A 22,149-nucleotide genomic window follows, 5' to 3' on the forward strand; every position below is an offset into this window, starting at 1 on the left:
TGATTCAACCACTCAACCACTAGATGTTGCTGAAAACAACAAATCCTACACACTGCCTTTAAGTACAAAAAATATCAGATACTTTAAGACTTTTATTTAAATAATATTTTTAGAAATGACTAACTTTTACCAAAATATTTTTATGATAAGATACTTGTACTTTTATTCAAGTATCACTATGAGGTACTTTATACAACACTGGTTAATCAGTTTTAGCTGCATGTAAATAGATTATTTCTCGAAAGTGTAGTTAAAATCAGTTTAATGGACGATGAAATACTTTGCTAACAGACAAACAGGATTAAAACAAACAGTTAATGGCTACATTTCCAAAACAGATCTTGTGGACCAGTTTGCTCTCTCATTATAAAGTTAGGGATGACTTGACTACTCACCTGCCAAGTTTTAACTCAATATCTGGAAATTTGATTGAGATATAGCTTGTTTTGATATCATGAAGATCGCTAGGCTGCGGCAGCCACTGTGAACTAGAATTGCTCCAGAAGTTAATCAGCCGTAGATTTACATTCAGGGATAACATCCTGAGAATTTCATTAAAATATGTCGAGAGGTTCATGAGATATGTTGCTAACAGACAAAGAAGACTCCAACAGTGCTAACAGCATGTCAACAAATTACCATTCATCTTTTCTAAACCATTTTTACTGATCATAGTTGTCCCTTTTATGAATCAAATGCATCAATGACATTACACTATTATACAAAATTCACTTTTTAAAGTTTTTAACTCAACTTTGGGTATGTACTTCTTAAAAAAACAGTCCTAGGACCAAAAAATGCCCCCAGGGGCATATTTACTGTAAGTAAATGTATTTTTAATGTATATTAACAACAAGTTTTATACTTCCGTTATTTTGTGATGTCACAAGCCGTACGACAACCCACAGGAACCTGCGTTCAGCCCCTTATCTAGCAACCCCCGGGTGAAGCTCCACCTCCTCAGTATAAAAAGCCGTCACGGTTGTTGTTGTGTAATGTGTAGCTCATTACACAACAAGCCTCCAACAGGGCAATGGGTAGAYTGTTGGACCAGAGAGCAGGAGACCAGGGTTTGAGACTGGCACGGACACAATTTAATTATTTTCATTCGTTATGAACATGTTTTCTCGTGTCCCTCTATTGTTTAAGCTTATTAAAGCCTTGTTAAAGCCTATTTGTTTGAGTTTCTGAGGTATTTTGACAACTGCTGCTCCCTGCTCTGGTAACAGAGAACAGAGCAGAGGAGGGGGAGAAAAAAAAAAGAAGAAGCTGCGACCACGACTCTGCCTCTGGGTCTGACTCAGAGTATACAGTTGTACAACGGAGCTTCTGCTATTATTAGCCATGCTAACGTAAACACTGGCTTTGGAGGGCGGAGTTAATGTCAACAGATTTTTGGAGGGCGTTACCAACAGAGCTCATTAACATAAACAGCTTTTCTGAACGGAAGTCAGAGCAGGCAGAACTAGAAAATGGGAAATTTTTTTATCTGACAATTATTTTGTGCATTAAATTGAATGAACATGGTCTGGATAGCCCACAGACATACAGTACCATAAAAATTTATAGGACCCATAATTGGTCTCCTTAAAAAAAAAAGAAATCTGCCAATTTATGTTCATATTTTAGTGTCAGATAGCAACGGACTGTTTTCTGATTTCCTTTTAGCATAATTAATCAAATACATCAGCTACGCATCTTTCATAACCAAAAACTGCTTTTTTATGAATAGTTTAATCAAACTAATTCTGTGCTGCATGAATTAATTAGTGCTTTTCTAAGTTAAATTTAAACCACCTTCTGAATTGTGCAGTGAGGGCCCTTGTGGGATGCATTGCAGTGTTCTGAAAATTTGTGAATCGAACGAGCTAACAGGAACAGAGCTGAAAGCCACAGACAGATGAGGGAATTTAAGAAGTACTGAGGCTTACACCAACAAGTGCAATAAAAGTGTTGTTTAACAGTACGCTCTGTTTAAATAGCTCCCAGTTCGTGCTGCCGTGTATTTGTTATTAATCTCCTTTCAGCATAAGAATTCTTAGTTTCAACACGACTCGGGGGATGTTTAAACATCAGCACGGCTCGCTAAAGCGTAAAGAGGCTCTGCAATAAAACGTCAGTGCGGTACCTGTTTCTCAGCATTTCCCTTCTTCTTCTTCCCCTTCTCGTCCACATCGCTGCCCTCATCCTCATCGTCCTCATCATCATCCTCATCCCCAGATTCTTCTTCATCATCCTCTTCTTCTTCTTCTTCCTCCTCCTCCTCCTCTTCTCCATCAGACTCATCATCTGACAGAAGTGGCCCACTGTAGTCGGAGATGAGCAGAGCTCGCAGGCCGTTGTCTAAAACGACGTACCTGTCAGGTCAAAGGTGAAACAGCACGGTCATCTTTACAACACCTCAGCCTCGCCGCTTCCTCGCCACCAGTTTGACTCTGCGCGGGCCGTTAAATCARGCATAACTTTCAAGACTGTATCTTGAGGCTCGTTCTGTGCTTCTTCGCAGCAGATTTTCCGCGTACGGCCCGCAGAGGCCCGAGGTACAGATGTGTGCTTAGAGCATGAAATCATATCATCAGACTACAATAATAATAACGCGCTGATCCAGCTGGAAAAGAGGCTCGATATCATTTGTGGATTGGGGTTAGTGGATCTGGGTCATTTTYCCCAGTACTTTCACATTTATGAACGTAGAAAATAGCATCCGTGTTTCGTTGGAGGTAATAAATCCAATTTAAAAARCACTGACGACAACAGGAAATGCTCAACAGAACGCAGCTGAATTAATCATGAGAATGTCAGCATCAGGTATGAAGCTCGAGTACGCTACTTAAGGCTTTATTACCTGTACTTTTTAGGATCACTGGGTGACTTGATGATCTCACTGTCTCCGATATTGTCCTCGCCCTCTCCTCCTTTTCCACCGTCCCTTTCTCCAGCAGCCCGATTTTCCTCCAAGGACACCGGCTCCTCAGCCGAGGCGCCCGATGGGACTGAAACCGGAGACTCGGCCGCAGGGAAGCTCGTTGATTTGTTTGTTTGCGGCATCCTCAGCAGAGGTGACGGCACTCCGGCACTGCAGACTGACAGCGGAGCGCGACTCCAAACAACAGGATGGCTCACGGCCACGGGTAGTTTAGTCCTGAGCACGGAAACGCACCGTGTCAGCCTGAACAGAGCAATGATGGAGGCCTGTTTTCACAGATGTATGGCCCCTAGGGAAACAAAAACAAATAAATACAATTAGAGCAACTGCAATTTTAGCAAAAATACAACGTAAATGCTGAGTGATGCAGGACTTAGAAGAAATGTGTTAAAAAAGCTAAAACTGAAATTTCTAAAAAAAAAAAAAAAAATACATTAGCTAAAGACCAAATGTAGCAAAAAGTTAGCCAAAAGATGCAAAAGGCTAGCTAAAACTAGCAAAGTAGTAGCTAAAAACAAAACGTAGAATAAGATGGCAAAACTACAGCAAGTATGTTAATAATACAGATAAAAAACAAGGTTTTGAAAATACCTCAATGCACTTTATGGGAAAACTATTTGTAAATAAAGTTGATTATTGTAAAAAAATACAAAAGTATTAAAACCCAAACATCATAGCTTCCATTTGCTGACTGAGCTGAACGTTTTGACATACAAATAGCTCAAATGGCACAAAGTGTGCAGAAGCCGAGAACAAGATACTTACAGAGAAATAAAAAAAAAAGACTGTTTCACTGCTTCAGAACTCACACAGCTAAGCTTTACCAAGAGTCTGCGGCACATTAGGTGTTAAGCTGAACTGTCATGCCCGCACACAGACACACACAGACACACACATCACACTGCCACCACAATACACCTATTCACATGGACTGTCTGGTGGTTTCGCCCCTATTCAACTCGATGTCAGCTAAAGTCCAAACCTGCCTGACCGCCCTGAACCCACACGAAACAACACTCAGCGCCCGAGAAGTAGCTTAGTTTATAATAAAAGAGGGGAAAAAAAGGAAAAAGAAAAGAAAAACCAGCCGGGAAGTAATAACTGCTCTTTACACATAGAAATACGAACAGGTGTAGCTAAAACAGAGCACTGTAGCTCATCGAGTTTAACTAGTTTACCTAATGAATCGTATGCATGAAAACCCAAAACCGTAACCTTTAAAAATGTTTCCTTACGCCGCTAAGTTATATCCACATACCTTCTTCTTTCCTGGCTAGCAAAAAAGGCCTTAGCATATGCCGGTCTAACAAGCAGTGCTGTGATTGGCTGAAGAGATGGGGTTCCGCTTTTAAAACCTATGCTGATTGGCTTCTACAAAAAAGAGGCGTGGTTTATACTACATAACGTGTGTGCGAGGCGGACAATCATTTAAACGCTGTAAACAGTTCATCCATCGTGTAAAAGTAATATTGCATGTGTTATGTCCTATAAACGTTATGTTACATATGCTATATCCTATAAAACGTTTAATCAGCCAAACCAGAGTGTTTACATTGTAATAATGCAACGAGAGTCGTAGCTGCCTGCTGCTTAGGCCATCTGTTTCCTGATTATGTCTGCTTGATTGAAAGTGTCCAGACGGCCCTTAATATCATCACCAGTAAATATTATAAATGGTGGATTTTGAATTTCACTCTTGGCAGGTGAATTTAAAGGTAAAGTGTCTTCTCAGATGTGGTGCCCTCCTCCAGAGCTTTCTGGTGCACTTGTTAAAGGGTTCAGGTCAGGACAGCTGTGACCGGTAGGGGGCAGGCACAGGCCACGAGGAGCTCGCATTATTTACTCCTTATAGGTGGACCTCAAGACTTCTGGAGGAATGCTTATTAGTATTTTTTTTATATAATTTTTTCTTTCAAGAGCTTTGACAAAGTGTGTTAATTTGCCAAAGCATTCCAAAAGATGTGAAAAAATGAATAGGAATAAATTAACCCTAACAGCCGTTAAAAAAGAGAGTAAGAGCAAATAAAGGGAGCCTTCAGGGGAGTAAACAAATAGCTTCTCAGCCCTTAAATCAGAGTCAAGCGGATAAAAACAAACTCTTATTGTGATTAAGCCACGCTGACATTTATCCAGGGTTCTTCTGCAGCCTTTACTCTGCAGAGTGTTGGCATTTCACCTCTCTGCTGTGCCAATATGTCCTCCCCCTCACTCACCAGCTCCCTTTCGCTCTCTCAGTCTGAAGCCAATCTGATTTGCCCCTGGGTCTGTGTTGGCAGAAAGAGGTGATAAACACCGCAGCCATGACAACCGGCAAGCTGGAGACAAACGCCGGAGTTCTTGTATCCTAATGGCTCTGCTCGCCTGGCATGCGCTCTCCCCCTTTTTAATTCATCACGTCCAGCCTTCACCTGAGCTGATACTGGAGTGGGCGGGGGGGCACGGCGAGGCTCTCGGGACAGATAAAAGGTGGCCCCGGCTCTGCTGCACTTTGAGCTTTCTCATCCAGTGTTTTTTAAGATAAGCTGCCGGGATGTCTATCAGCATGTGAGGTGAAACGGCGTTAACACTGAAGCCTCCACATCGCTTTTCAATCGTGCTCCGGCATTAGTAAGCGAATAAATATTTCCTCAGTGTGGTTAATGCTAGCACTCCTGACCTGGCTCAACAATACAAGGTCCTCTCAAATACAGCCTTTGGATCACTGAAGGCCTAGCAAAACCTCTATGACATGTACGCATGCATATGAGCACAAAGCTCACCCAAAAAGCATGAAAGGAAAAGAATAGGCAACTGTGCAGAAAGTGCTTTTTCATGCCTTGCCACGGGGCAACTATCTCAGCCAAATGGCAGACTTTTGTCAGTGATCAATTGGACAGGCCCCTGCAAGCCCCCCCTCACCCCCACTTTAACACGTATGGCCTTTTTTCACAGGAAACAGCCATCATAGCTGTGGTGCGAGTCGCCGTAATCCCCGCTCTCTCATTTTTTTCATTTATTTATTTTTTGGGACCCCCTCTCTGTGACTGAACCCAAATTGAAGTTCAGATTTAGCACGCCCCAGGCCTCGCCAAGGGAAAAAAATGGAGTATGTGTTAAAAAAAAATGAAATGCAGTCCATCTGAATCACGGTGGGGCAATAAGAATTTCGTCGCCCCCTCGGACAGCTTCCCCGCTGAGCCATTTCCGAGGCTGCGGCAGCAGAAAGCCCGAGTTCTTACCTTAAAGACTCGGAGGGGGCGAGGTTTCCATGGCAACTGATTTGAATCCTAATTAAAACGGGAGATTTGATTAATTAGCTCAACGATCTGTTTGTGTGTGTGTGTGTGTGTGTGGGGGTGTGTGTGTGTGTGTGTGTGTGTGTGTGTGTGTGTGTGTGTGTGTGTGTGTGTGCATGAGCCCGTGGGTAATCCTGTGAATCAGCGTCTCGTGTGTGTGTGTGTGTGTGTGTGTGTGTGTGTGTGTGTGTGTGTGTGTGTGTGTGTGTGTGTTCCCTGTCTCCCAGGAGGCTTGTCCTTGCCTGCAGTGCTGCTGTGTGAATCAGAGGTGAGTCCTCCAGAGTTGCCCTTTGCTTTAATCTGGAGCTAATGACAGAACCACCTGCCCTTCTGGCCATTCTACCCCCACCCCCTCTTTCGCTGCAAATCACAGCCATCCCTCTCAACCCCCATGTGCCCACTGCTCATTGTTTCCTTTTCGCTCTCTCACACAGTCAGTCTGTTGATTTCCTCACCCTCCTTCTGTCCCCGCTTCTCTCTCCTGCCTGCCTTCTTCTCCTCCACACAAAGTTCAGGGTGCCCTTGCCAGCCTCTCTGCATGCCTCAACCTAGCTGAGTAAAGATACACCGGGGGGGGGGGGGGGGGGGCAGAGAAGACCCTAAAGAAATCAGGGCATGTGTATGAGAGGGGGACGACGACACAACACGTAGCATCGAGCAGCCCGTTGGATTTGCAGTCCACGTTTTCCCCGCTCTCGTCGCCGTGTCCTCGAGTCTGGAGTGCGTGTGCACTCGCGCGTGCAAGCCCGCCCGTCCCGGCGGACGCCTCGTGAGCAAAAGCCTAATTGGAGAGAGCCACGAAACCGCGATGACCACTTTGCGCGATACGTCCTCGGTGGAAGTGAAGATGGGAGATGAGCGTGCGGAGGAAAACAAAAGTGGATTAAATCAAAGAAACGGTGGCAGGGAAACAAGTTTGTGTTAACAAGGACACACACGGCAGTCAAAGCAAGAGTGGGAACAAGAGGGGGAAACAGAACAGAGGGAAAAATAAAGAATCTAAGTATAATCTAAAAGAAATAATTCAGTGTGGACACAAAAAAATGCCTTGGAGATAGGGGAAGCGGAGGAGGAAGAAAGGAGAAGTGTCTGAAATGAAACAGCATGAATCCCCATCTATTTCAGCACTGGACAGCTCCACAGACAGCACTAGGCCAGTATAAATAGATCCCCTACTTTAGAGGCCCAGTCAACACTCCAAAAAGCTCAGAGCTCCTGCCCCTGATGAAAAGACATGCAGGTATCTGATGGTGGCTGATAACATCTCCTTTTTTTCTGGTTGTTTTTCCAGTTCCTCTCCGTTTGTTTTCTTAATTTAGGGAGCCTCCACAGTTCAGCAGCATCACTACAAAGTGTGTTTTTTTTTCTTGATAGATTCTCCTTCATGGACCATGGCATGCTAAACTTTTTGATCTCATTACATCACTGATTTGGCAACTGCAAAAAGAAAAAATAAGAAAAGAAAAAATAAGAAGGGAAAGTAACCTTTAAAACGCGCGCGTCATTGCAGCGTCTTCCCGTGCATCAGCATCCCTTCACGTTTAAGTGACTTCATCAGTCTGCAATGCGAGGCAGGAAGCATGACGTCCCTGTGTCTGTCTGTGCATGCATGCTCAGTGTCTGTCAGCATGTTCCCACTGCAAGCAAGCGTTAAGTAGGCTTGTGGGGAAGCTGCAATAACGGCTAATGCACCTGAGAGCCCTGAGATCTATACCCATCATCTGCATCTCCCTGATATTACTGGAACCATCTCTGTTACCGTTTCTGATAGGGATCTCCAGGGAGAGCTTTCCCCTCCTCTCCACTGCTACGAGGAGACTGGGAGGAAGCAAGGAGGGAGGGAGGGAGGGAGGGAGGGAGGGAGGAGTGCACCTCTCCATTCCCTCAAGGTGATTCACCTTATGATGCACGCAGAAATCAATGTGAAATTGAACTGAAAATTGAACTTTCAGCACAGTAATGTGGGAGACATGTTTTTATTAAATCTTTTCCTTTAGCCATGAAAGTGGCTGACTTGATATTTGAATGCTTGTTTTCAACACACCGTGGCAGCTTTATCTGAGACCCTTTCTGGACCAGGGGTTTTACAGGGGCCCCTATAGCTGTCACTTAGAGGCAGTATTGACGGCTCAGCAGCCACCCAGAGGGTTGTGATTAGCTGGTGCAGGGAGCTGGATTCAATGTCGGTGGGAAATTTGGGGTGGGGGGTTGCACACAACACCATTTCCAGGATTTGCCAAATTACTGCTAGCAGCACGTTTTTGGCGAGATTGTTAGAAAATATAAAAGAATCAATGCCATATATTGATGAAAACAAAAATACTGACTTTATTTTAGAGCATTTGTTTGCTTATTTATGCCAGTGGTTCCCAAAATTTTCAGCTTTTTGTCCCACAAAACAGTAGCAGAGACCTGTGCCCCCAATTACTTTTCATCTATTTTAGGTATACTACCCCACTATAGGTCCGAACCCCAACTTTGGGAACCACTGGTTTAACCTGCTTGAGGGGTGCCACAAGGAAGGGTGTTGGCACCCCTAAACATTTGCTTCCCCTGTGCTGGATCAAACAGTCTCATCTTCCTGAGTTGTAGTGTAGTGTCTAAGAGTGGGGGCCTCTTCTCAGGAATGCACAGATGTGTTATTGCCTCAGTTCTCCAGCTTCAGAGCTCGGCACACCATATTAGGAAAAGGAATGCTTAAGGTATACCGTGATAAAATTTATGGTGCCTCTGTTGAACTACACTGTGCAATCTATAAAAAGGCTTGTACACCCCTGCCCTTCGCCTTCGTTCTTCATCTTTCTTACTTGGGGAAACATTTGGCTTGAAGGCCACAATTTGGTTTTTGGCTGGAATCTCCTGGACTGCAAAATAAAGATTCTTGCTGTTCAACCAGCCTGTTTCAGAGTTTCTCTCTTCATTGAGCAGCAGCAGTTCTGCAGAACCAGAAGACGTGGTTTTTACACCTCAGTAGCTGAATGTTGTATTTTTGGAACCAGATTCTGCGCACTTTGGGTAAAGCGTTAAGACCCCCTGCACACATCAGACCAGAGATTTTGAACAATGGGGTTGCACTTTTAGTTGACTTTTTAAATACATTTCTTTATTTTAAAAGTTAAATCTTAGTATCAAATGCTCAGTAATAAGTCAAGTTTTATTAAGTCTAGTTTATTATAAAACACAATACAAATACACTATAGGGGGTCTGTTTATCCAACTGAAAAACGTTAAAGACCCCTGCAATAGACCATTTTGTAGTCAGAAATGAGCAAATTGGTCAGGTCACAGGTCATTAGACACAAACGCTAAGGTTGCTAAAACGCCATTAGAGTTGAACAAATTCAAACATCAAGTTTACAATGTTATATAAACTCAAACGGTTGTGTTAAACTTCCCTTTACGATCATAGATGAGAGTTTTCATAAATATCGTCAAGCTATAAATCTGCTTTTTGTGCTTGTTTAGGTAGTGTTTTTGTTGCCAGACTTGGCAGAAATGCCAGCTAACTGTTGAATCATTTAGTAAAGTAGGTAGTGGTCCTAAAATAATCTAACATTTTGAGTATCTCGTGGCGTTCAGCTCATGTATATGTGGAAAAGAGCAGATTAGATACATTTAAATTAAAATGTAATTATATTTGATTGGTGAATGCATAAAATTATGTTAAAAAGGAAATTGTCGCAGGTTTCTAAATACATTTTTTACAAATAAAAACTTAAAATTGCATTTCCTATTACAGACCTCTTGTTTGTAAAAAGTCCAGCACTCCAACATTTCCCTTCATCCTGTCTTTTCTCTACCAGAATTTGTAAAAAAAAAAAAAACATCTGATAAACATTGAAAAACATGTGATCACATCTGTTAAAATAAATAGTGATGCGGGTTTGTTTATATCGAATAACCTCTGACCCCTACCCACACATGTGTGTAGAAAACTACAAACGTGATCTATTATGGCATTAAATGACCTTTCTTTAAAACATGAAAAACTTTTTTAAAAATCTATAGCAACAAGCCTCTACACCTGAAAAAATTATTTCTTTTTATTTTGTCTGTATGTTTTTTACACGCATCTTGTTCTGCAACTTTTGTGTTATTTTAATCAACCAATCACCTTTATTTAACAAGATAAAACCCATTGAGCTCAAGATCTCTTTTCCATGGGTGACCTGGCCAAGAGGTCAGCAGAACACATAAAAAATAATCAAAACCAGTTTACAAATAACAATATAACAGTGTTATACGGTTTAAGAGGTGTAAACGGTGAATGAATCCAAGCTTCCAGGCGAAGCATGGTAATAATCTTGACAGTGATTTAGTGAAATTACAAGTGATAAAATGAAAGAACAGATAATGGTTGAAGTACAGACAGAGACACAATACAGATAGTGACTGAATTGGTAATGTTTTAAAACATAGGCATCGATCAAAGGTCTTAGTAAATTTATCTGTTACGGTTGAAATGAAAGAGTTTAATGAGATGAGACCTGGCAGTTTCAGATCCGTCTGTAAGGTGTTCCAAGCCGTAGAGGCGGCAAAGCTGAACGCTTTTTCCCCCAGTTCAGTTCTGATACGTGGAACCATCAGGAGGACAACATTGCTGAAATTAGGGAATAATGGCTGCTAGTTCTTTGTTGTAAGGTGTTTAAAATAAGATGGAATGAAGTCCAGTAGGGCCTTGTAGCTTAGTTATTTCAAAAATGTACAGTATGCATAAAAACATTCAGCTCCAGACATTCCTGCTTTGACTTTTGTTATTTCAACTATTTGTATTTTTTGAGATATTTAGCCTTTTTTTAAAAAATTTTCCTCACTGAAAATAAATTGAGCTCCATCATAAAATCCTTTAAAATGTTTATAAACCTTTACTGCACTTTTCACCCTTTTTCAAATTTCGAACAATGACAATTTCTTTATTTCATATATATATATTTGAGTTTTATATCATGTTATAATGTTGTACTCTCACAAAAAACATGATCAAAGCCTTGCTTTGACTCATTCATGCAGGTTTGAGAAATCCTGCAGCGTTTTTAGGCAGCCATGCTGAGGAGCAAAACGACAGGTGGGGAGCAGAAACGCCTTTTGGGACCAGGAACGCCCCTGGGACATGTCTCAGCCGAACTTCCTCATCACGGAGCACACCTCCCCACCCCCTCCCCACACACCCCGCCCCTAACTCCTGCAGGCTCTCGGCAGTAACAAAGCAAAAGTGAAAGTGAAACTTAAGCTGTCTTATTACTGCTCACTCAGTGAAGCTCTTTTCAGATTCAAAACACCTTTGAGGAAATGTATTTTCAGACGCCAAGTGAACTGAACCATAGCGCATGCGCGACCCCCCCACCCCACCCAATTGAACTGACAGAAGAGGAAGGTGGTTCTTAAAGAGACAGAGGCCAATTTCAAGGCGTTTAGAAGAGGAAGTGATGAGTATATAAGTTTATTTTCTATTTAAACATAAAAACAGCATTTTAAAAACAACTAAAGGTGACATAGATACTTTATGGTATAGTATTTAAATGTAAACCCGAGAAACACATAATATTGGCCCTTTAAGCGTTTATGCATTTGAGCTGTTTTCTACAAATTAAGCAACTTTTTAAAGCTGTTTTAGATGTTTTTTTTTTTACTTTATTTAAGCTAAATTCACCTTTTGTGCTTAATTTAGCAAAATTACATTTTCTGCTTCTTTGTACCTACTAAATTCAACATTTTCAGCCACTTTTTGGCTCTTGTGCTAATTTAAATNCACACAGACACACACATCACACTGCCACCACAATACACCTATTCACATGGACTGTCTGGTGGTTTCGCCCCTATTCAACTCGATGTCAGCTAAAGTCCAAACCTGCCTGACCGCCCTGAACCCACACGAAACAACACTCAGCGCCCGAGAAGTAGCTTAGTTTATAATAAAAGAGGGGAAAAAAAGGAAAAAGAAAAGAAAAACCAGCCGGGAAGTAATAACTGCTCTTTACACATAGAAATACGAACAGGTGTAGCTAAAACAGAGCACTGTAGCTCATCGAGTTTAACTAGTTTACCTAATGAATCGTATGCATGAAAACCCAAAACCGTAACCTTTAAAAATGTTTCCTTACGCCGCTAAGTTATATCCACATACCTTCTTCTTTCCTGGCTAGCAAAAAAGGCCTTAGCATATGCCGGTCTAACAAGCAGTGCTGTGATTGGCTGAAGAGATGGGGTTCCGCTTTTAAAACCTATGCTGATTGGCTTCTACAAAAAAGAGGCGTGGTTTATACTACATAACGTGTGTGCGAGGCGGACAATCATTTAAACGCTGTAAACAGTTCATCCATCGTGTAAAAGTAATATTGCATGTGTTATGTCCTATAAACGTTATGTTACATATGCTATATCCTATAAAACGTTTAATCAGCCAAACCAGAGTGTTTACATTGTAATAATGCAACGAGAGTCGTAGCTGCCTGCTGCTTAGGCCATCTGTTTCCTGATTATGTCTGCTTGATTGAAAGTGTCCAGACGGCCCTTAATATCATCACCAGTAAATATTATAAATGGTGGATTTTGAATTTCACTCTTGGCAGGTGAATTTAAAGGTAAAGTGTCTTCTCAGATGTGGTGCCCTCCTCCAGAGCTTTCTGGTGCACTTGTTAAAGGGTTCAGGTCAGGACAGCTGTGACCGGTAGGGGGCAGGCACAGGCCACGAGGAGCTCGCATTATTTACTCCTTATAGGTGGACCTCAAGACTTCTGGAGGAATGCTTATTAGTATTTTTTTTATATAATTTTTTCTTTCAAGAGCTTTGACAAAGTGTGTTAATTTGCCAAAGCATTCCAAAAGATGTGAAAAAATGAATAGGAATAAATTAACCCTAACAGCCGTTAAAAAAGAGAGTAAGAGCAAATAAAGGGAGCCTTCAGGGGAGTAAACAAATAGCTTCTCAGCCCTTAAATCAGAGTCAAGCGGATAAAAACAAACTCTTATTGTGATTAAGCCACGCTGACATTTATCCAGGGTTCTTCTGCAGCCTTTACTCTGCAGAGTGTTGGCATTTCACCTCTCTGCTGTGCCAATATGTCCTCCCCCTCACTCACCAGCTCCCTTTCGCTCTCTCAGTCTGAAGCCAATCTGATTTGCCCCTGGGTCTGTGTTGGCAGAAAGAGGTGATAAACACCGCAGCCATGACAACCGGCAAGCTGGAGACAAACGCCGGAGTTCTTGTATCCTAATGGCTCTGCTCGCCTGGCATGCGCTCTCCCCCTTTTTAATTCATCACGTCCAGCCTTCACCTGAGCTGATACTGGAGTGGGCGGGGGGGCACGGCGAGGCTCTCGGGACAGATAAAAGGTGGCCCCGGCTCTGCTGCACTTTGAGCTTTCTCATCCAGTGTTTTTTAAGATAAGCTGCCGGGATGTCTATCAGCATGTGAGGTGAAACGGCGTTAACACTGAAGCCTCCACATCGCTTTTCAATCGTGCTCCGGCATTAGTAAGCGAATAAATATTTCCTCAGTGTGGTTAATGCTAGCACTCCTGACCTGGCTCAACAATACAAGGTCCTCTCAAATACAGCCTTTGGATCACTGAAGGCCTAGCAAAACCTCTATGACATGTACGCATGCATATGAGCACAAAGCTCACCCAAAAAGCATGAAAGGAAAAGAATAGGCAACTGTGCAGAAAGTGCTTTTTCATGCCTTGCCACGGGGCAACTATCTCAGCCAAATGGCAGACTTTTGTCAGTGATCAATTGGACAGGCCCCTGCAAGCCCCCCCTCACCCCCACTTTAACACGTATGGCCTTTTTTCACAGGAAACAGCCATCATAGCTGTGGTGCGAGTCGCCGTAATCCCCGCTCTCTCATTTTTTTCATTTATTTATTTTTTGGGACCCCCTCTCTGTGACTGAACCCAAATTGAAGTTCAGATTTAGCACGCCCCAGGCCTCGCCAAGGGAAAAAAATGGAGTATGTGTTAAAAAAAAATGAAATGCAGTCCATCTGAATCACGGTGGGGCAATAAGAATTTCGTCGCCCCCTCGGACAGCTTCCCCGCTGAGCCATTTCCGAGGCTGCGGCAGCAGAAAGCCCGAGTTCTTACCTTAAAGACTCGGAGGGGGCGAGGTTTCCATGGCAACTGATTTGAATCCTAATTAAAACGGGAGATTTGATTAATTAGCTCAACGATCTGTTTGTGTGTGTGTGTGTGTGTGTGGGGGTGTGTGTGTGTGTGTGTGTGTGTGTGTGTGTGTGTGTGTGTGTGTGTGTGTGTGCATGAGCCCGTGGGTAATCCTGTGAATCAGCGTCTCGTGTGTGTGTGTGTGTGTGTGTGTGTGTGTGTGTGTGTGTGTGTGTGTGTGTGTGTGTGTGTTCCCTGTCTCCCAGGAGGCTTGTCCTTGCCTGCAGTGCTGCTGTGTGAATCAGAGGTGAGTCCTCCAGAGTTGCCCTTTGCTTTAATCTGGAGCTAATGACAGAACCACCTGCCCTTCTGGCCATTCTACCCCCACCCCCTCTTTCGCTGCAAATCACAGCCATCCCTCTCAACCCCCATGTGCCCACTGCTCATTGTTTCCTTTTCGCTCTCTCACACAGTCAGTCTGTTGATTTCCTCACCCTCCTTCTGTCCCCGCTTCTCTCTCCTGCCTGCCTTCTTCTCCTCCACACAAAGTTCAGGGTGCCCTTGCCAGCCTCTCTGCATGCCTCAACCTAGCTGAGTAAAGATACACCGGGGGGGGGAGGGGGGGGCAGACAATGAGGAATGCTGCTATAAGATTCTCATGCACTGAATGTCTTAACAGGTCCTTTCTCATAACTAACTGGTCTAATCCGGGAATGTGTCAATGTCTGATGTTTTCTGTCTTAATTGATTTTCTTCAAAGGGCTGTGAGTTCTCCAGGGCTGATAGATGCATTTGATCAGTGATGCTGCTGCTTGCCTGATAGTGCAGGGTCTGTGCTGGGAGGTGGGGGGTGGGGGGGGGGGTATGTAAAAGCCTGTGTGAGGCTCGGTGAGTGTGTGTTTTTTTATCCCGTCTCTCTCTCTCTCTTTTTTCATCTCTTTCTCTCCCCTGACCGCCAAAGAGAGGACAGAGAGGCAGACAGTGGAATTATGTGACATGAATAATATGGCGAAGAAACGAGCAGTGACCGTCATCTCTGGTTCGTTTGCGTCAGTGTGTGCAGGTCTGGAGGAGAGAGGAGGCACAGGGGGGAAAGAAAAGAAAAAAAAACAGAAAGCAAAGGGAACAACTCCTAGACAGGAAGAGAGAGTCAAGAGGATAACCACACCTGTGTCAGGCCTGTGTTTGGACGGGCCAATCAAACAATCAGACAGTTCTCTGCTGTCGTCTGTCAGCGTCGCTTCTTGTTTCCATAATAACACAGAGCTACGCCGACTGCTGACTAGTCCACTTGGCTGATTCGTGGAAAGAAGCTTGAGTGTTGACTTTGTCCCCCCCTCACCTCCATCACCCCCATCAGGGTGAGATAGCCATCCACTGAGGCAGAATCTAACAGGAGGGATCCCAGTGGTCTATCTGGACTCAGTATTGATCTCCTCTGTAAAGGAGAAGAGGGAAGGAGGAGGGGTTGCTTCCTTTTTTCTTTTTTTTTCTTTTTTTGCCCAGAGATAAACAATGCACTTCTTGGATGGAAAAAAAAGAAGACCCACTGGAACTCCCTTTCATGTTGTGTTCCCATTTGTCCGGAAACTACCGAGTGTGCCAGCCTGGACCGTCCCGAGAAGCACAGATGCTCTCAATGTGGAGGACCAGCATCCCTTACATCTCTCTCTCTCCATCCTTTCTTTCGTGACATTGTCCAACAACGTATCGCAGCACCACATTGGATTATTTAATTCATTTTTTCTTTATTTATTTGTTATGAAAGCTCACACTCATCCACACGTGTCTCCGCTACCTGTTTCCTGAGCTTGGCCGGGTTTGAAAGTGTACTTTTTGGAGATGGCTCTGACCTTTGTGGTTGCGTTGTTTCCAGCACGCCCACAGACGAGCGCAGGGGAAACTTGGCGCTGCTCCCGCGCGAGGAGGGCGTACATTGTGTGCAGAGRGAGAGAGAGGAGGGCTTTGATGTAATCAATATCAGATTTCAGCTGTTTCGCTCGGAGCTCTTATCCTGAGTGGCAGRCTTGACTGACTTCCTACTGCTTATGCAATCCCAGTTCTTTCTCCCACCTCCTCCTCTTTTGCACCTCTGCCCATTACTCTCCCCTCTTATCTGTCTGTCTCTGCAACACGCCATTCCTTCACCTTTTCTCCCTCCTCCTCTGGCTTCTGCTTCTCCCTTCGTCTCTCTCACGTTATAATCACCTCTGTGATTGCTCTTCCTCTCCCGGGCGGCGGCGTGTTCGCCGCTGCCTCCTTGTCTAACCCGCCGATGCCAGATTATTGCTGGATGATTACAGCCACCACACCATCATGATCGTTATTGCATTTTGCGTGGCAGTGTTCAACACTGCACGAGCAGATCYAGATGCTTTATCCAATTTAGATCTCATTAAGGCTTGAGAGGAAATATCCCGGCAACAAGACTCTGCATTCTCAGCTTTTCTTTTTTGTTTTGTCTTTGCCTTTCTTTTTTTTTATCTGGCACAGCTTCTTCTATTTTTTCCCTTCCCCACTTTCTGTCTTATTACAGAGCCACTCTCGTCCCCATCACCACCACTTCCTGGTCCTGCCTGCCGCAAACGGCCTCCACGTTTCAAAACATAAAAGAAGGAAAATCGGTAGAGTTGTGACGCCTCAGCTGCGACAGGTCTTCACGGTCGTCGATAGCCTGACAAATTTTGCCTGATTGATAATCTCGGGGGTCGATTTGAACATTTTTCTGCGCCCTCGTCCTTGTGCTCTCTGACTGCCGTTCGTCTTATTAAGTGGAGCAGCCCATTAGGCGGGGAGCATCATGAATCTGATTTGCATTTACTCATATTCATATCGCATACATTAAAATAACACATGCGTGACATTTGGGCTTCGCCAGCCATTTGAGAATTCACATGAATATATTCATCATAGACCCCCCCACCCCCCAACACACACACACACACACACCCTGCCACGTTTACCCCTCCAAAAAGCCACTCAGAACATGATAAAATGTGGTTCGCAGGTGAGCCGGGCCACGTGTGCATCTTAGTTTTGCATTTAAAGTGTCGTTATTTGAATTTGTAATCCAACCCGACACCACGACAGCTGAGCGACTGTTGCAGCTGGTTTTTCAATCAAATGATTTTGTCTCGCTTTTTAAACGCCCCTTTATTTAGAGCCTTGTTTTCCGCTTGCTGAGTTCAGTACATTTTACATGTTTACCATGGTTTGACTCATATCAGGACGCACCATGGCCTCCAGTTGGCCTATCCATCATTATTCCAGGATAATGAAATTCCTTCCTTGTGGCTCTGCAGTCTGTGTGATTTAACATTTATTTTCTGACTGCTTGAATATGCTTATGATGTATCACCAATCTGATTCATCCCGAAGTGCCGTATTTTTCTTTCTTTCCCCCTCCTGCTCCTCCTTTCATCATGGGTGCGTTTGTGCTTCAATGTCTCCGTGTTTGCCTCGCCTTGCAGTGCGATAAAGGCCCTATGTGGGGCCGCGGGCTGCTGAGCTGAAGGGGAGACGCCGCAGGATGCAGTGGGTCACTCTGGCCGTGGCCCTGGGCTGTGTGCGCCTGTCCCAGGCGTCGCACGGCCCCACCCCCACCCCCACCTCCACGCACACCCCTCTGGTGGACAACTCCGAGGAGGAAGTGGACGAGCCGTGCTTTGAGCCGTGCACGTGCGAGGTCAAGGAAGGCGTCCTGCACGTGCACTGCGATGGGCGGGGCTTCACCAACGCCAGCCAGGTACCGCCTCTGCGGTTGTGTAACGCTGCTTTAAGGGTACTCAATGCAAAGTCATGAAGATCGGTTAAAAAAAACTGCACAATATTTTTCTCATTTAGTTGGGTAACGAGTCCCTAAATTAAAATATTTGGAAGCAAAATTTGTTGCCAGCTATAACAAGCGTTTGTTTACCTACGTAACAGTCGAAGTGACTAAAAATAGGTCAATAATGGTAACGTCCATGGATGGGCTGTTAGAGAGCAAGAAGTGTGACGATATGTTGGTAAGTGTTTACTAGAGATGTAAGAAAATATCGCCACACCGAAATATCACAATATTTAATTTCCTGATACTGTACTGCTTCTCAAAAGCACTGTATCGATTTTTAATAAAGGCTCAATAGATTTATGTAAGAAGAGAAGTGAAATGCAAATGCTGTTCAGTCGTCTTCTGATTGCATAAAAACTAACTGAATTCAGTCAGATTTTAGGCATGTAATGTATGGTGAGCTCATCATTCAGAGTTTAAAAAAATTAGAACCTTTTGGAGAAAAAAATGGCAATATACTGTATCTGGCTTACAGTATCACATATTGCGATATATCATGACCCCTGTATCATATCACCAAATTGTTGCCAATATACAGCCCTAATTGACTGCCCTATATACACTCAGATTTGTTGAGTAAAACAGGCAAATGTTCACAAAAAGCATGTGAGTTTGTTTTTCATGGTGCTGATTGATCCTGTTTTTATGATTGGCAGTTGTTTTGCTCAGTTTTTCTCCTTTCTTTCACATTTAGCAGCAGATTGGCTCTTAAATTTCCTCCTAAACATATATTTGAAGCTTTTCTACTCGTCCATTTCCAACACATTTGTTTACCTACATAATTAAAATGCTTTGAGATAAAATAATCAGATTGTGGCTATCCCAAAGTAGGTCAATCACGTGATTCATTTTTCCATGTTAAGCGAACTCTTTGTTTGCATTGAGTGTGCACCACCATTTCATAATTGCATATCAATAAATCTGGAAAGTACTGTAGTAATTTCAGAATATATAGGATAACATTTAAGTTTGATTTCAGATTTTGCAATTAGTACCTTTAAGACGCTGATATTTATCTTGTTGAAATATATCCATCTGAAATGTGTCATACCCCCTTTTTAAAAGTTTTTTTTTTTACTCTAATTAACCACTTAGGTGTCACATTCATGGATCCGCCCTTTCAAGCTCAACCTCCAGAGGAACTCTTTCAGACGTCTCTATAGTAATGGATTTCAACACCTTGGCAATGCGGTGTCGTTAAACCTCGGCAACAACGCACTCCAGGACATCCGAGTGGGAGCCTTTAATGGGTTGGCCAAACTCCGACGGCTCTACCTCCACGAAAACAAGCTGGAAGTCTTCAGGAATGACACCTTTGCCGGCTTAGAGGCTCTGGAATACCTCCAGGTAGGCCCGAGGAGACAATCCATGTTGATTGTCCATGATTGACTGTAATATTGACAAATTAGGCCAAGAATAAAAGTGCCAGAAACGATCGATGGCCAGCAGGTGGCCTGGGTGAAATAGGGTAAAAGAGTTTTCGGTTTTTTTCTTTTTTTAGATGGAAAGTGCTGAAGCTATCAGTTCAGTCTGTTTCCAATTTCAGCAGTGACACCTTCATCATAATGTGTCTTCTGTTTCTTTTCTGCAGGCTGACTACAATGTGATCAAACGAATTGACAGCGGCGCGCTGAGGTTTCTCTACAAGCTCCGGGTTCTCATTCTGAATGACAACCTGATCCCAGTGTTGCCTGCTCATCTGTTCAGGTTAGAATCTGATCATTTTACCGCAAAGCATTTTAATTATGCCAGACAGAGCCAGTCACAGTATTCTGCTGAAGAAATGCTGTTATGGCACACTGTGTCACGTTACACAAGATGGATTAATCATCATTTGATAATCTGATTTTTCTTTGATGAAACCTACGATTCGTTTTTCTTTCCATTTTCATTTCACATCGTCTCTCTCTATAACCTAACTAACTGACCTTCCTCTGCCAGGTCTGTGTCTCTGACTCATTTGGACCTGCGAGGGAACCGTCTGAAAAGCCTAGCATATGCTGGGACCCTGGAGTATGTTGGCCGTTCCCTGATGGAGCTGCAGCTGGAGGAGAATCCCTGGAACTGTGGCTGCGAGGCGGTGCAGCTTCAGCAGTGGCTGGGTCAGATTCCCTACACAGCCGTGGTGGGAGACGTCACCTGCGAGTACCCGTTCCACCTTCACGGCAAAGACCTGAGGGAGATCCCCCGCAAGGAACTGTGCGCCGACCTGCCGGATAAAGAGCTGCAGGGAGAGCGGGGAGGTCCGCCCGCCGGATCCAAGCCTCACGCTTCGCCCCCTAACTCCAAACCCAACGCTCATCCCGGGAGAGTCAGGCCCACGAAACCGTCCTCTATGGTGCACGGCTCCCGCCAGAGTACTCACACGTCCTCCACTTCATCTTCTTCTTCCTCAGCGGAGCGCAGGGACCGGGAGAGGCACCCGAGGCCGACTAAAAGACCGCGGCCGTCCAGAACGTCCCCCACGTCTCGCAGTCTGGTGCCCAACCAGAATCCCCCCGTGGCCGGTTACCAAACGCGACCCCCCATCCCCATCATCTGCCCCATGGGCTGCACCTGCAACCTGCACATCACCGACCTGGGCCTCACCGTCAATTGCAAGGAGAGCGGCTTCCTCAACGTGTCCCAGCTCACGCCACGGCCCCTCAACGGCCGCAAGCTCTACCTGAGCGGGAATTTAATCCAGAGCATCTACCGCGCCGACTTCTGGAACTTCTCCAGCCTGGACCTGCTCCACCTGGGGAACAACCGCATCTCGTACGTGCAGGAGGGGGCCTTCTCCAGCCTGATCAGCCTGCGGAGCCTCTACCTGAACGGGAACAACCTGGCGCAGATCAGCCCCCACATGTTCCTGGGGCTGCAGAATCTGAGGTAGGGACGGCTTTCTGATCACTCGCAACCACACGACCTCTTAGGCATTTAGAGATTTGTTTGTTGAAATTAATTTTGCTTTAATTCTGGCACCGCACCGGGCACAAGATGTTGATTACCATTATGCTGGAGTTTGATTGAAACAAAGGTGCCCATTCTCCTTCATGTTTGTCATTACTTAGTCACGCTGTCGGATGACATGCTCCAGTTGAGTTGTAAGCCTGGTGTGAGTGACAATGTGAAAATTAATGTTTTTTGTATTTGCATAGAGAGAGGTGTTGATAAGACACTGAGGCGTCTAGATGAAGCCAGGATTTTGTGTTTTATTTTTTTTGGGGGGAAAAAAAAGGATTTTAATAATAAAAATGGCGTGTCAGAGTTATGCATATGGATATTGTCAGATTATGCTTTCAAGGATGAATCATCGGCAGAATAATGCATATCTGCAGTCAGTAAGTGAATTCAACATTGATGAGGACAACAGATCAGCCTCCGTGCTCTCATATCCAAGGAATGACAAGTTGTGATGCTTTTATGTTGCGAGCATCACTCAGCCTTTTGATTCCAGCTGCACAGTCTCGATGTTTGAAGACAAGTTTAAGAAAATCTACAGACCCATTAATCTGACTATTAATCAATAATGAAGATCCTCTGTGGACACTGGAAATGTCTTCCTCTTAACCTCTCGTTAGCCTTTGTTAGCGACTTAATAGTGAGCGAGCGCTGTGAAAATTTAAACCAGATCTATTCCTTATTTCAGCAGTGGAATTATATTAGATCACCAGGGCTGAGTTCCTTTATTACAAAAAATATCAACATTTCTTTAAAAAAGATCTAATCAGATTATGTCAAGATCAGTTAATGGAGCCATATGATACGGATCAGTTTACAATCTGTGATCAGAAAATGATGAGACTAAAAGTAATTGCGTTTTGATTCTGCTATACGAATAATTATTAATCGTAATCAAATCGCTGTCCCTAAACTAAATGAGCTGCCTTTGCTCATCAGACAGGCAGACTCACTTCCTGTTTTTAAATCTGCTCTTAAAACACATTTTTCTCATTGGCTTTTAACTTAGTTTGAGATGTTGGTTTTGATGTTTTTTTTTTTTTTTTTTTTTTTTTTTTTTTTTTTTTT

General features: G+C 43.9%; 2 protein-coding genes across 4 annotated transcripts in view; one reads left to right on the forward strand and one right to left on the reverse strand.

Moving 5' to 3' along the window:
• Positions 1-4,237, reverse strand: part of nrd1a (nardilysin a (N-arginine dibasic convertase)) — a 51,452-nt gene extending 47,215 nt beyond the window's left edge. The window contains exons 1-3 of one of the 3 annotated variants that reach the window (XM_014009793.1): positions 4,185-4,237; positions 2,846-3,215; positions 2,129-2,357 (exon numbers count right to left, since the gene is read on the reverse strand). In XM_014009793.1, the coding sequence (XP_013865247.1) occupies positions 2,129-2,357; positions 2,846-3,048 (432 nt within the window). In that variant the 5' untranslated portion in view covers positions 3,049-3,215; positions 4,185-4,237. Of the gene's footprint in view, positions 1-2,128; positions 2,358-2,845; positions 3,216-4,104; positions 4,121-4,161 lie in introns of those variants that run through there. The other 2 variants (XM_014009794.1, XM_014009795.1) reach the window with 2 other exon arrangements.
• Positions 4,238-15,178: 10,941 nt separating this feature from the next.
• The window catches only part of LOC106518485 (SLIT and NTRK-like protein 3), a 29,084-nt gene continuing 22,113 nt past the window's right edge, over positions 15,179-22,149 (forward strand). Inside the window, exons 1-4 of the mRNA XM_014009797.1 lie at positions 15,179-18,051; positions 19,234-19,485; positions 19,730-19,845; positions 20,080-21,009. Coding sequence (XP_013865251.1) covers positions 17,836-18,051; positions 19,234-19,485; positions 19,730-19,845; positions 20,080-21,009 — 1,514 coding nt within the window. The 5' untranslated portion in view covers positions 15,179-17,835. The remainder of the gene's footprint in view (positions 18,052-19,233; positions 19,486-19,729; positions 19,846-20,079; positions 21,010-22,149) is intronic.

This window comes from Austrofundulus limnaeus, unplaced genomic scaffold, assembly GCF_001266775.1.
Source record: "Austrofundulus limnaeus strain Quisiro unplaced genomic scaffold, Austrofundulus_limnaeus-1.0 Scaffold61, whole genome shotgun sequence".
Lineage (NCBI taxonomy): Eukaryota > Metazoa > Chordata > Actinopteri > Cyprinodontiformes > Rivulidae > Austrofundulus > Austrofundulus limnaeus.